This window comes from Hibiscus syriacus, unplaced genomic scaffold (assembly GCF_006381635.1).
Source record: "Hibiscus syriacus cultivar Baekdansim isolate YM2019G1 unplaced genomic scaffold, ASM638163v2 tig00110500_pilon, whole genome shotgun sequence".
Taxonomy (NCBI): domain Eukaryota; kingdom Viridiplantae; phylum Streptophyta; class Magnoliopsida; order Malvales; family Malvaceae; genus Hibiscus; species Hibiscus syriacus.
Genome location: NW_024062762.1, coordinates 2381507 through 2397449, shown reverse-complemented (window position 1 = coordinate 2397449; position 15943 = coordinate 2381507). Strand labels below are relative to the sequence as shown.

Here is a 15943-nt window from a genome sequence, read left to right as displayed (position 1 = left end):
GAGGGTTTATTCCCTCAATTGAAAGAGTTATTGCTGGTACTCAACCTCTCTTCATTCCAAGAGGTAGTGAAAGAGCTAAAGCCCTGGAGCGAGCTCAAAATGAGAGGTTTGTGGAGCAAAGGACATAATGGAATAAGAGAGATAGTGTCTCTTCTAGTGCCTCCTAATCAAAGAAGGGTCAAGGTTCAATTTTCGACCTCAGACCAGATCCGAATCATTTGCATCCTGTAGAGGATCAAATCCTGGAAGAGATAGACTAACTCACTTAGTGGAGTTAGTAGTGGATAAGCCAAATAAATGTCAACACTGTGGAAAATCTCATAGTGGAGTGTGCATAAGAGTTTCTGGAGCTTGTTTTAAGTGTATAGAGGCAGGACATTTTATCAGGACATTTTATTCAGGACAACCCATTGATGATCAGAGAGCCTGCTCAAACAGAAAGATCTACTGCTGCACCTATGAGAGGTAGAGGTAGAGGAAGGAATCAGTTTGAGTCGATAACTCAACTTGAAGTGCACTCCACTGCTCGACTGTACAATTTTAAGACCAGTGAAGATTGTGATGATCCTAAAATCATTGCATGTACTTTTCTGATAATGATAAATCTTTTTAGTTCTGATTGATCCAGGATCGAATTATTTTTATGTTAGTAGTAAACTGGTGAAAGACTTGAGAATTCTGTTAGAACCTATTCGTAGCGAGATGATCGTGACTAATACATTAGGACATAGTGCTCGGGTGAGACAAATCTGTTGAGGATGTCCTATATGGATTTAGGGAATTAAATTTTGTACTAATATAATGGAATTACCCTTTGACGAGTTCGATGTTATCCTAGGTATGGATTGGTTGTATCATTATCATGCTAATGTAGATTGTCCATTTAAGAGAGTTAAGTTAAAAAGTCTTGATGGACTAGAAGTTAGTACGGCCAGTGAGAGAATCAATCCCTTAGCTAATGTGATATCAATGATGTCGGCTCAAAAGTTAATGCTACAAGGATACCAAGCTTACATCGCCAATGTGATCGATTCTAGAGTCAAAGAAAGAAGTTTGAAATATTTCGACAGTCAGAGAATTTCTACAAATATTTATGAAAGAATTACCTGGTTTACCTCTATATAGAGGTTGAATTTTAGATTGAAGTGATATCAGATCAACACCGATTTCAATGGCTCCTTATATGATGGCCCTAAAAAATTGAAAGAGTTAAAGATTTAGTTACAAGAGATTTTGGAGAAAGGATTTATCAGACCAGTGTGTTATCTTGGGGTGCTCCAGTATTGTTTGTAAAGAAGAAAGACGGTTCGATGCATCTTTGTATTGATTATCGGTAACTTAACAAGGTGACCATAAATAACAAGTATCCTCTTCCAAGGATCGAAGATTTATTTGATCAACTCAAGGGAGTTGCAGTTTTTCAAAAATCTATTTTCGCTCAGGGTATCATCAGTTGAAGATACAAGAAAAAGATGTTCCAAAAACGGTGTTTAGGACTCGGTATGGTCATTACGAATTTGTAGTAATGACATTTGGGTTAACTAACACACCTTCAGTGTTTATGGACCTTATGAACAAAGTTTTCCATCCGTACATTGATCAGTTCATGGTCATTTTTATTGATGACATTTTAGTGTATTTGAAGTCAATGGAGGAGCATGATGCCCATCTTCGTGTGATTCTTCAAACGTTACAAGACAAGAAGCTTTATTCAAAGTTCTCTAAGTGCGAGTTTTGGCTAATTGAAGTGGCATTCCTTGGACATATGGTTTCTGCAGAATGAATTCTGGTAGATCTCAGAAGGTTAAAGCTGTGTTAGAGAGGGAAATTCTGAAGTGTGTGTCAGAAGTTTGGAGTTTCTTGGATCTCGAAGGTTATTATCGAAGGTTTGTCAAGAACTTTTTGATGATATCTCTACCTTTAACCAAATTATTAAGAAAAGATGTGTCTTTTTATTGGACACCTGATTGTCAAAAGAGTTTTGAAGCACTGATGTAAGTTTTGACATAAACTTCGGTGTTAGTGCAATCGAATCGAACAAGGATTTCATGATTTTTAGCGACGCTTCCTATAGTGGTTTGGGATGTGTATTAATGCAAGATGGAAAGGTAGTTGCTTATGCTTCAAGACAACTTAAACCCCATGAGAAGAATTATCTGATGCATGACCTTGAATTAGTAGTAGCGGTATTTGCATTGAAAATTTGGCAACATTATTTATATGGTGAACGTTGCTACATTTTCACCGATCAAAAAAGTTTTAAGTATTTATTGACGTAAAAGGAACTAATTTGAGGCAAAGAAGATGGACTGAGTTACTCAAAGACTACGATGCGATTATAGATTACTGCCCCGAAAAGCTAATGTAGTCGTGATGCACTTAGTCGAAAGACTTTTGCCACTTTACGTAGGTTAGATGTCCGAATTGTGTTAAAGGACAATGGTGCATTGATGATTGAGTTAACTTTGAAATCGTTATTTTAGATTAAGGAGTTGCAAGATAAGTATGAAAATTGTTTAGCCTGGTTTGAACAATTAGAAAAGGGTGAACTCAAGGGCTTTGATGTAAAGTCGAATGGGTGTTTATACTTCAAAAATCGAGTTTGTGTTCCTAACGTTGGCATGTTGAAAAGATAAATATTGTATGAAGCACATTGTAACCCCTAACTATACACCCAGTAGGAAACAAGATGTATCAAGATTTGAAAGAACATTTTTGGTGGCCAGGCATGAAAAGAGACATTATGGAGTTTGTATCAAAGTGTATTAATTGTAATAGGTAAAAGATAAACATCAAGTGTCTTTGGGATTATTGCAACCGATTTTTATTCCTCAGTGGAAATGGAAAAGAATTACGATGGATTTCGTAACATGATTGCCCTTATCACCAAACAAAAATAATTCAATTTGGGTAATTGTGGATCGCCATACAAAGACTGCACATTTCATTCATGTGCGAATGGATTACTCAATGGAAAAACATGTTGAATTGTATATCAAGGAGATAGTGCAACTACATGGTGTTCCAATTTCAATAATTTCTTATAGAGATCCCAGATTTACTTCAAGATTTTGGAAGTCTTTGCAAGGAGCTTTGGGTACCTGATTGAATTTTAGTACTTTTTTCATCCTCACACCGATGACCAATCAGAGAGAACGATTCAAATTCTGGAAGATATGTTGAGAGCGTGCGTGATCGATTTTTCTGGATCGTGGAAAAGTATTTGCCGATGGCAGAATTTCCATATAATAATAGTTATCAATCAAGCATTAAAATGGCACTGTATGAAGCATTGTATGGAACGAAGTGTCGAACGCCACTTAATTGATATGAATTAAAAGATTGGGAAGTTCATGGCCCAGACTTGATTAAAGAATTGAAGAAAATATTCAAGTGATCCAGCACAACCTTAAAATGGCATAGACAGACAAGAGTCTTAAGCAGATTTGAAGAGGAAAGAAATTGAATTTCAAGTAGGAGACAAGATTTTCCTAAAAGTATTACCTTAGAAGAAAGTACTTTATTTTGGGAGTAAAGGAAAAGTTAGTCCTAGGTTCATTGGACCATATAAAGTTCTGAAAAGAGTTGGACTAGTGGCATATCTGTTAGATTTTCCACTAGAAATGGAAAAGATCTACAATGTTTTCCATGTGTCTATGCTTTGACGATATAGATGATATATTGCGCACATCATAACTCCAGACGAGATAGAAGTTCAATCTGACCTGACCTACGAGGAAGAACCGGTACATATTCTAGCGTATGATATCAAGAAGCTTAGGAACAAGACGATTCCGCTAGTTAAGGTTGTATGGAGAAACCATAACGTATAAGAATTTACGTGGGAGCATGAAGAAGATATGAGGAAGCAATAACCCCACCTCTTTGTGCAATAAAAAATTGAGGACGAATTTTCTTAAAGGGAGAGATTTGTAATACCCCAATCATCGGCCAGTGACCAAAATTTAAGAATTTAAAACTTAGTGGTTTAATTATAATAGTTTAAAAAGTTCAAGGATTTATTGTGGAAATTTTGTGTAGAATTTGATATCAAATCTGTAATTTTGGAAGGTTATTATAGTCTTTTCTAAAAGAAAGATTTTTTTATCTATTTTCTAAAGGGATAAGCACATGGATTATGGGAGAAAAGTCTAAAACCCTCTATTGTTTTCTTCCTCATGCCAATGAGCTCCACTTCAAAGGTAAGTTTTGAAATTTGTTGGTTCCTTCAATTTTTGGGTTGGTGTTGAAAGCTTGGGTGTTATATAAGCTTAAGGAAAGCTTGTATAGAATTAAAACAACAAAAGGAGGGAATTAGAAATGAATTGTAAAATGGGTTTTGAAATGAATTGTTGATATGGTGTGGTTTTTGGAGTATTATTGGTAAATTTGACTTGTCAAGGATCTAACGATTAGAAATGATTAAGAACTTGTTTGAAATCCTGATATGATTTTGAGATGTAAGAGTTTTAGTGAGATTTTGTATGTTTAGGAGTATTAATTGAAGACAATTTGGTTTTGTTTAATGAAGTTGAGTTTAAAGGTATAGAAGGAGGTAAAGTGGGAGATTAGTTAAGTTTTTGGTTAAATTTCGAAATGGAAATGGTAAATTTTGGACAATGGTATCGGTACTGGAAGAACAATACCGATACTTCAAGGCTAAACCAATTGGAATTCGAAGATTAGTATCGGTACTAATTGACTGAGGTACTAACATTGAAAGGGGAGTATCGATAGGAAGAGTAAGGTATCGATACCATTTTCAAGTGGAAATTCCAGTATGTCGAAATGATATCGGTACCGAAGGGGGGTATCGATAACATAGAAGGGAAGTATCAGTACTGTAGTGGGAGTACTGATACTATTGAGCATGAAATGATAAATTAAGTGTTTTTTAGCTTAAGTTATTATGATTGGATATAAGCAATTCAAATTTTGATATTTATTTTTGATTATTTTATGTAGATGTTGAACAAAATCAACTTCCGGTCAAATTGACGTTATAAATTATCGATCAAAACTGTTAATGACTTGATTTAGGACTTCAGTGAGGCAAATGTGAGTGCAACTTCTTGGTTTTGTACTAGAATTGAGGAAGACTTGCGATAAGCCAACTCAGTGTTTTCGATCGAAAACCTTCCAATTTCTTTTATGTTATATTTTTACAATGTTTTATTCAATTTATATTATGTAAGCTATGTTGAAGATTACATGTTTATGATTATGAAAATGTGACTTGTGAACATTTGTATACGAAAATACTCCATGTAAAAGTGCCTATGTGAATAAGAGATACTTCGAATAATGAATGACAAATAATTATGTGGCTAAAAGCCCAAGGTATATGTATGAGGATTAGAGGTATAGTTGGCATGCCAAGAGTCGAGGGTTCTATGTGGTCCTTCAGGACAAAATTACGTGATCCTTTGGGACAAAACCTATGTGGTCCTTTGGGACAAACTTATGTGGACCTTCAGGAAAATTATGTGGCACTTCGGTGCAAATTATACGAGCTGTGGTGACAGCATTAGTGCACAACCTCAATATACTCAAATACCTAGAGTTCTCAGTATTATACGTTGGGCATTGGAAATAAAGTTAGATAAAATGAATAATGTATAAAAATATACTTTATGGTTATGGAAAACCAATTAGGAATTCTGTATGAAATGTTTCTATTAAATAAATAAAGATTTCGTTTATAAAGTTTAGTTTTCTCTCGTATTTGCCTCACTAAGTCATCGACTTAGCGTGTGAATGTTTTACATGTAGGTTTGAAGAAATCAGAAGAGTGAAGCTAGTCGAGGATAGCATACTCCCTTGAAGATCAGATCAAAACAAATTGAATGTAGGTTTTCTGAAATTTTGTAAACTGTTGGCATGTACTGGACGTTTAATTTGAAATGCTCTGATCTATTTTTTGTAAACTCGTACTTTTGTAATTATGTAAATTATTAAAGCTTTTACTTAAGTATGAATGTAAGTTTTTTAAATACTTTAAATTAAAGGTTTTCATTTTTTTTATTATGAGTAAAAGTTTAAATTGTCCTTATTGGTTAATAATCTATGCTTTGAAAAGTCGATGTGACACTTCGGATTCATATCCGGTCGGGTACAGATTAGGGGTGTTACAACTGGACCAAGTGATTGTTTAATAATTACAACAAACTTTATTTATCTTATAATGTTGTTAATGATAGGAAAATAAAGAAATAAAATCATTCAAATGAGGTTTCAAACCTAGGTCAATTATAAAATATAAGAGAATCCAAACTAGTTAAACAAATATAATATTATTTTATAATTAAATACATTATATATATTAAACCGTATTTAATTCAAGATTTAAAATAAAAAATTATAAATTTAATATTTTAATATCTTTAAACTAAATGTAATAGTTTTGCCATGCTTATTTTTATAATTTCATATTAACTTCTAAAAATATAAATATATACAAATATTAAACTTATTTTTAAATTTTAAATCTTAAATTAAATACAAATTAAATACCGTTTAAAATATGATATTGTAGTTTTTATAATTATTATTTTTCTCATATTTATTTTTATAATTTCATATTTATTTTTAAAAATAAATATGAAAAAAGTATTGAATTTAATTTTATAAATATAAAAAATATGAAATTTATTTTTAATTTTAAATATGACATTAAATACGACTTAAAATGTAATGTTTTAATTGTAAAATATGAATCTTAGGTTCTCTTATATTTTATAATTGGCCTAGGTTCAAAACCTCGTTTAAATAATTTTATTTATTTATTTTTCTATCATTAACAAGATTATAAGATATCCCCAAATACATTTTATCTCCAATTTATTTTTATTTTATAATTGGCCTAGTTTCAAACCTAGGCTCTCTTATAGTTTGTTGAAATTAATGAACCAATTGAAGCACTTGGTCCAATAACTTAAGTGTTCCATTTCTAGCTTAGGGAAGTATAGATCTCCCCAAATGCATTTTATCTCCAATTTATTTTTAATCCAATCAAATCGTTAAATAAATTAAATATAATAAAATATCTCCAATCAATTGTTTACATGTATCATCTCAAGGGTTAATTTATTAAAGGGTTAACTAATTGATTGATCACTTATGTTTGTGTTTTTATCCATTTTTCCTCTTTGATTTCAAAAAATATAATATATGATCACTTTCGTTTTTATTTATTTAAGATGTGGTCGCCACGAGTTAACTTCCGTTAAATATTTTGGTAAATATACATTTGTTCCTTATTATTTATGTATTCTCTCAATTTAGTCCTAATTTTAATAAATTAAAATAAATTTAATAACCCAATCGAATAAAATATATTTAATAATTTAAATATATATGTTATGTTAATGTTTTCAAAAAAATATATATCTTATGTTAAAATATTTTGAAGTTAAGATAAGAATAAAATATATTTAAAAATTTAAAGTAATAATATAATATATTTATTAAATTATAAAATATATACTTTGAAAAGTTTGAATTAAGTTAAAATATATTTTATTTGATTGGAGGATTAAATTTATTTTAATTTATTAAAGTGTGACTAAATTGAGAGAATATGTAAATAATAGAACTAAATGTGTGATTATACTAAAATACCACATCACCTAATCTATTAGTTGTTAACAATAGTTAATCCATGGTAACCACATGTTAATTAAATAAAAAGAAAAGTGACCATATATTATATTTTTGGAAATTTGTGAGAAAAGGTGAACAAGACACAAACATAAGTGATCAATCATACAATTAACCCTATATTAAATTGAAAATAATCAAATTAATTAAATGTAAAAGTATTAAAGATTAAATATACCAATTGTGTTAACAGACACATCGACACTTTCATTAAATATTAACGACATGTGTCTTGAATGAAATCAAGGAGTGATATTAATGGAAAAGGAATGTTTTTTCCTCCTAGATAATCTAAGTTTAAACAATTTTATTTGTAAGTGCGTGTTTATCCATAATTGACACTGAACATAAATATTATCATGTAATCATATTAAAATATTAAATCATAACTCATGAATATGATACACAAGTAGTTATTTATTTTATTGTTTGTATTCATACTAAATTTTTTTTGCATTCACTCGAACGAAAATTTTATATTATTAGCGTATGTATCCACATCCTCAAAAATATTTATAAATCCGTCATTAATGTTACGATTGAAGAGGTAAAAAACCTGTACCTGCTCCTCTTGGCATTGTTTGGATATTCCGAGGATATCGGCATTGTTTTTGTACTCCTCTAACTTCTTCCCCATTTCTTCTACAGCGATCTTCTTGTTTGGTCCAAATATTGATCCCGGTTCCAGCTTCGATCTAAATCCCACTGCAAAAACAAAACCATTCATGGACGTGGACAAAACTGAAGAAAGGGACAACTAAAAGGGATTCTTCTCAATGTTCTTCTATCAAAAGAGTAGTAAATGTTAAAGTTTTAATATATGATTGTATGAAAATGTTACAATTTTAATTCAAATTCTGACGAGAGAAATAAGATTTGATAATTTTTTATGATTTATCTATTCTAATTTAAATGATGAGTCGTATTTGATAATTTTATAAAAAAAAGATAAAGAGCTCGTGGTGATTCGATAAAAATGATAATAGTAAGATAAGTTGAGAGAGAGTATGTGTGAGAGGGAAAAATATTCTTCTTCAGTGATACGCATGATAATTATTTGTGGATTAACAAGTTAAATAGGTTTGAGCGTTATATAATAGGTTTAACTAATCATGTTGGAACCTATTAAGTGATCTCAGTGAATAGATTATGTTGTTCTCTTTAAAGGTCTTGAGTACAAGTAACTGCATTTGTAGAACGTGTGAGTTGTTAATGATTAATAAAGATTCTAAATAAATATCATATAATCATCTCAAATTTTTTAAAAAATAATTGTATTAACCTATCAATTGTCATGTCAATGGATTATAGCTATTTCAACGATAATAGAATTTTAAAGATTTTAATAGATAAATTTTTGGGTAAATTAAAAATTTAACAACTGAACTTTATTTTCTTTCATATTTCACTTACTGTACTTTAAATCTTTCTAATTTCATCATTGAACTTAATACATTGAGATTTTTTTTGTCGGCATTAAATAGTTAACGACGTTAAAATGAGATTATATAGATGCAAAACAACGTCGTTTTGAGAAAAAATTTGTTTTTTAAAACGGTGTCGATTTTAACGTCGATAACTATTTAATGACGAAGCGATCAAAATACGAGAGAGAAAGAGTAAAGTTCAGTGACAAAAAACTCAATTTATTAAGTTCATTGAAGAAATAAAAAACTTTTAAAGTTTAGTGAATAAAATAGAAGAAATAATAAATTTTCAAAATTGAACTTCTGAAAGTGGTTTGGAAAATGTACATCGTAAATCTACGTATGTTATCATCAAATCCAAAATAGACATGAATTCCATAGTTAAATAAAATTATTTTTAGAATAGTAATTACGTAAGGGGTGTGAGAATTATCAATTAATTAAGAAAATTTTAAATATATTTTATTATGTAATCGTTCAGACTATTTTAAATAAAAAATAAAATTATTTTGAGGTAATTAAATGAACCAATTGAATTAAACCCGAATTCGTTTTAGTAGTCCGTTTCGAGCAGACAGAAGACAAGCTTGAATTCTTACTGAATTTTCGAGCTCTTATGAAAGAAAACGTACTAGGATTAATAACCTGGTGAAGAATCCCAATTACAAAAAGCTTGTCCCCAGATTTGAGTGATAAACCCAGGAGGGGCCATCTAATTACGCTTGGATTCACCTCCCTCGATCCGTCCAGGATCACCACCACTCTCTCACCCGTTTCTGCTGCTGCTGCCATCTTTCCCTTTTCGTTTGAAAAACTTTCTCACAAACAAACAATTCAAGCACAAAGGTTTTATTTAGAACTATTCGCAAACACGTCGTCTGCATGCACCAAACTCAATCCTTTTCTCAGTTATATGCAAAACAAAACGCAAAGATCATTGATTTTAAAAGAAAAAACTTTTGAGGAAAAAAATAGAATATGAAAAAATGGGTTCATTCAATTTGAAGAAGATGGTTTAAAAGAAGATGATAGAGAGTTGGGTGGTGAATCCAAGCGTATATCCTTGAGCATATCCAAGCTATGGATGACCCCTGTATTTTGACAGTATATTATAGCTTTTGCTATGTAATTATATTATTGATTCATTGATTAAAACTATGTTTTTGTTCAATTTATGAATTGCTAAATTTCGAGCGATTCAATCTTTATAGATTAAATCAAAGCCCTCTTGGAGAATCCACTCCATCATATTACATTACTTGGTTTTTTTTTCCTTTCAATTTAAAGGTAGATAATGATAGCTGGATGTTTCAATTCCCCCTTAATACTAGACATCCTTAAGTTATGATTTAAATTTTAAATTGATCCAATTTTAAAATAATTTTAATTAAATATCTAAAATATTATTATTATATTAATTAAATCTTTTCGTTTACATAATCAAATTTCTATATTTATACCAATTAAAAAAATCACATTAACATATTATTAAAATTAGTCTTTAATATTTGTTCAAATGATAATTTTAGTCCCAATTTTTATGAACACTATAACTTTTCACATTTTAATTTTCTATTAAAACGATCCTTATTGATTACTTGGTTAATGGTCAATGTATGTTGATGATGTGATGTTTCTACATATGCTAAATTACTAATATGTTATATATCACGTCACCTAAGATGATGATATATCACATGTTACGTCGTCTAAAGTGATGATTTACATGTGTCACATCACCCAAAATGATAACATTATGTGTGTCACATCATATAAGGTGATGATGTGATATATGTCATATCTCACACTTAGATGATTGCATATCATATGTCACATCATTCAAGATAATAACATAGCATGTATCAAATCACTTAAAGTGATGAAATGATATGTGTCATGTCACTCAAGATAATGCGTAACACTCCAAAACCCGAGCTAGTAGTTTCAAGTAAATTCGTTGGGCTTAGAGAAGTATTGTAAGCCCTTTAGAAGCAATTGAGTTAAGTATGACATGGAGTTATGCTTGGGTTGAGCACAAAAGATGTTAAAAAGGGTGTTTTTGATTTGTGGGCAAACTAAGGAGGACTAAGGGAGTAATTTATACATTGTTTGAAAAATGGGCTAACCACCCATTTAGATGCCTATGTCACATGTTGGAAAGAGAAAGCCATTCCCCTTGTTTTCTTTATCATCTTTTATTTTCTTCTTTTCGCTCTCCAAATCACTCAAAGGTAGTAACTTTATTGTTCAATAGCTTTAGCTCGGATTTGTGAAGGTAAGAACTACATTCTCCTCCTCTAGAGCTACATCTCAAGTGCATAATTTCAAGCTTTGGCTATTGTAGTCATGGGGGGTTTTCGAGGGGTTTTGGTTTTAAGACTCTAGAGTGTTCCTAATCCATTCCTAAGTGTTTAGAATTATATTTTTACTCATTTGGAGTCTTTTAGTACATTAGTAATCCACTTCATTGTCTTTAGTTAGTGAGAGAAGTTGGAAAGAGTTCCAAAAGTAAGAATAATGAGAAGTTGGTGCTTGCATTACCTTGTGGACGATTTCCTAGTAGCTATTAGTGAGGTAACACATTCCTAACTCACCCATACTACATGTACATCATTAGGTTGTGATTTGCTTGCTTGTTATGTTCATGGGTGCAAAAATGAGTTGTGATTTATGAGGAAAATGAGATGTTTTGACGTTTATTATGCCCTAAAATGACCTATTATGATCCATTTGAACTCCCATAAAGTTTAAATAACGTTTAAGAGTCATAGAAGGACTTGTGAGGGAAGTTGGGGGACATTTTCGTGCTATAACATAGTATTTTTGGGTTTGAGTATAGATACTAGATGAATAGTACCAATATTGCTTTTTAGATAGCCTAAAACAAAGGTTGTTTTGGCTGGTATATTAGTACCTATTCCTTGGGTATCGATATTGTTCATGGGGTATCGATACCTAAAGGTAGGGTATCGGTATAATCCCCAAATGACAAATTCCAGTAGTCAATTTTGGTATCGATACTTTCAGAGGTATCAATACCATGATTAAGGTATTGATTAAGGGTGTAAATGATTCGAGTCAAGCTCGAGTCTTGTTAAGACTCGACTCGAAAACTCTGAAATGGAGCTCGACTCGACTAGAAAACTCGCGAGCTTAAAATTTTCAAGCTCGACTTGAACTTGAAATCCTGAACTGAAGCTCGTGAGTAGCTCGAAAAGGCTCGAAATGAAAAAAAAATTATTAAACTTAACTCGATTGAAGCCTCAAACTCTTGAACCTGAACCTTAAATTCATGAAAACCTTACTGTGTTTATTTAAAAAAGTCAACACATAAATGTTAATATTATTAATAATTTATTTAAAAAAATAAAATCTTAATATATTATATTTTCAAGATGCTCACGAGTTTTTTGAGTCGAGTATCAAGTAGCTCATTTCGGCTCTTTAAGAACTCGAGCTCGAGTGAAGTCCATTCGATCTGAGTATTTATTGAGTCGATCTCGAGTAGCTTGTGATCTGTCTCGTCTCATTTACAACCCTAGTATCGGTAAACTAAGTAAGGGTATCGATTTTGAGTTGCTAAAATAAAAATCAAACCCAATTTTGGTATCGATACCAAGGATGAGTAACGATACTGGAGCGTTAGTATTGATACTAAAGGGTCAGTACCAATATCCTCGTATTGAATTAGGTGAGAAGCCTAGTTTTTGTTTAAGAGATTGGGAAAGGGATTCAAATCCCCATAATCTCTCTAATAAGCTTGAAAGTGAAAGCCCAAATATTCTATGAGAAGTAAATGAAAGTTAGGAAGGAATGATACATAGAATTAAACCCTTGTGTGGAGTTCGAGAAAATAATAAGGATATCCAAGCTACTTGAATGTATGACATTTTCCAAATAAATATGAATTGAGATATTTGAATATCCTCCTATTAGTGCTAAGGCGCTTCTGTTAATTGAAGGCAAGGCCACAAGATATATATACGTATGATTATATTCGATAGTTTTTTATGATGTAAGCTTGATGCATTTTGTTGCCACATGACTACACTTGCTAGTATACACAATTAATGGATGCATGTAGTATAGTAGAGTTATCTGTGTGGAACTGAGCTCATAGCTAAACATTTAAAATTTGTTTTTATTCGTAGGCCAGTCGATAGTTGTTGAGGAGTTTATCGCCAGATTATGGATTCCAAATTTTGGCAAGTCTCATAGTAAGCCTTAGTTATTTTAGAGGGCATGCATTTCATAAACCTTTTGTAAAATTAAGTCGTAACTCTTTTGTTTAAAATTCGTATGTTTATTTTGAATGATTGATTAAGAGCTCCCCATTTATAAACCTTAAACCTTTACACTTTAAATTATGAATGACTTATTTGCGTTTTAAGAAATGTTTTCAAAAAAATGGTTAGTCACTTCGATGGTTCTGTGTAATATTCAAATCTCTGGACTTTGGGTCGGGTCGAATTTGAGTCTTACATTTAGTGGTATCAGAGCATCATGTTTAGTCGTTCTTAGGACCCGCAGGTTAGAGTCAATGAGTGCTAATGATATACATGCCTCGAGAGTATCAAGAGTACTTAATTATCTGAAATAACGATAATGAATCCTCTTTTTTTACATTATGTAGGATATGGCTAATGATTTTGTGTGTGGTCAGAAGGGTCATATGAGAGTCATGCATTCCTCGTCGGAGATACAGACGATGAGTTCGTTTTGGACTCTGAGGATATGGGTATCCCGGATGACGCAGGAGTTGATGAGGCCATATTCTTCAGGGGCCTCAGAGCTATCCTTAGGCATATTGTTAGATCTATCTCGAGAGCATTTGTTACACCCGTACCACACATCTTACCACCTATAGTACCTCAAAAATCCCCAATAGAGAGACTCTAACATTACAAGACTATCGATTTTTGGGTTTTAGGGATGACGATCCGATTACCACCGATCAATTACTTCGCAAGACCCTCTGCACTCTCAGACAACTGTACCATACCCTAGAAGGTAAGCTCGAGTGCGTCATCGCGCTGCTAAAGGGTGATGCCATCAACTGATGGGGGAACTTTTTAGAGGAGTTTAGATAGAAGTACATATGAGAAGCCCAAACTGATGATTTGAGGGACTAGTTCACATATCTAGTTCAGGGTGACCGGTCTGTGATGAAATATGAGTGGAGCTTTCTCCGCCTGAGCCGCTATAAGTCTAAATTAGTAGCGACCGAGGACCTTCGTTGTAGGAGGTTTAGAGAGGGGCTACATATTGACACCCTCACCCATATATTGTCAACCAACGTCCCTTGGTGGTCTTGGAATTCATCCTTTTCAGTCTCGTTATGAGGTCAGATGCTCTATAGGTTCGACTTATGTGATCCAAGTAGAAAGATTTTTGATGTGGTGTCATTTCAAATCTAGGTAAGGAATAGTTCCTTCATCTGAAAGTCTTTATCTAGGATTTGGAAGCATGTTAGGATAATGTTTGTTGGTTGTTAGGCGATGGAAGGCGAACCAGATTTATGTTTTAGTTATGGGTGCCTGAGATGACATCTTTGGTTGAATAAGTTAGTCCCGACCAGATTCATAACCTTCTTACGATTGTCCGTGATTTCATCGATATGAATAGGGAATAAAATACAACTCTCTTGAGACAAACCTTGAGTGAAGATCTTGTTTAGTGCATTTTGTCTATTCTCAAACCTTGAGATTCCTTTAGGGGAGACTAACCTACTTGACAATGGGAACAAGCGAGTGAATGTATGGTCAAAACGACATTTTATAAACTTTAGCAGGATAATTTGGCTACTTGAGATAGTTTCTGGAATCTCGCGTAGGGCTTTGATGGTCCGTAGAGGATTAAATATTTCATATGGCTCATTCTCCATATCATAGAATTATGACCAACGTGGAACAGAAAAGACAGGGGACTCACTGCCGATTCTCAATGTTTGGTGTGCGAGATGGATGATTAAACCATTATCCACGTGATTAGGGGCTGTCCTCACGCTCGCTCGACTTGGGAGATGCTGGTTCTGAGGCAGTATGCAGCCAACTTCTTCTTCGGTTCCTTACTGGATTGGCTTCAAACCAAGCTGGTCAATCAGGCCAGACTTAACAGACCTGAGTTTTTGTGGAGACAGTGTTTGGTATCTTTATTTGGAGGCTTTAGAAACAACGAAACTATTTTTTTTATGGGAATATATTTTCTTCGATGGAAATGATTGAATTGGCTAGATAATGGGCTGGCAACATTAAGCAGAATGAACTCAAGGTCGGAACGAATAGTTAGCGTCGGAGGTATAATCATTGGAAACCTATACTGATTGGTGTGGTTAAGATATACACGGGTGGCTCCATGGCACTGGTGGTGGTGTGCTTCGGGACGTTAATGGGGATTGGATCACCGGCTACACTACGAATATCGATTGTTGCTCGGCTTTTCAAGCCAAGCTCTAGGCGGTGCTTGATGGGCTCGAATTAGCTTGGAACCAAGGGATTAGATAGGTGGAGGTCAAGATGGATAATCTTGAAGCTCTTCGAAAGCTCAACACTCCAACGCAAGTCAATGAGACAACTTTATTCAGGAGAATCCGAAGGTTTCAAAACCGTCAATGGAGGCTCACTTTTTTGTATAGAAGTTAACAAACTGGCAGATGCTTTGGCTAGTCTTGGTCACAAGATGAATTTGGGACTTTTGATAGTTGTTCAGCCCCCGAATGAATTCATAGCATTCTCAAGATAGATAGGTCAGCTTTGTGAAAAGGGAGTAGACACTGTTAATATAGTGCTCTTTTGTAACTGACGAGGATCGGATTTGTCAAATAAATAAATACTCCAATCTCAAAGATATAATAAAAG

At 32.8% G+C, this 15943-nt stretch overlaps 1 protein-coding gene across 1 annotated transcript; it reads right to left on the bottom strand.

The window, feature by feature from the left end:
* Positions 1 to 7770: 7770 nt before the first annotated feature.
* LOC120129455 lies at positions 7771 to 10057 on the bottom strand. Its single transcript, XM_039146948.1, has 3 exons — positions 9719 to 10057; positions 8222 to 8364; positions 7771 to 7776 (listed from the first exon to the last, which is right to left on the bottom strand). The coding sequence occupies exons 1-3, from the start codon at positions 9876 to 9878 to the stop codon at positions 7771 to 7773; spliced, it is 309 nt and encodes a 102-aa protein (XP_039002879.1). The 5' UTR covers positions 9879 to 10057.
* Between the last annotated feature and the right edge of the window lie 5886 nt (positions 10058 to 15943).

Coding starts and splice junctions, on each gene's coding strand:
- LOC120129455 (XM_039146948.1), bottom strand. CDS start 9,878: ATGGCAGCAGCAGCAGAAACGGGTGAGAGAGTGGTGGTGATCCTGGAC. Junction 8,365..9,718: donor TCACCAGGTTATTAATCCTA/GTACGTTTTCTT, acceptor TTGTTTTTGCAG/TGGGATTTAGATCGAAGCTG.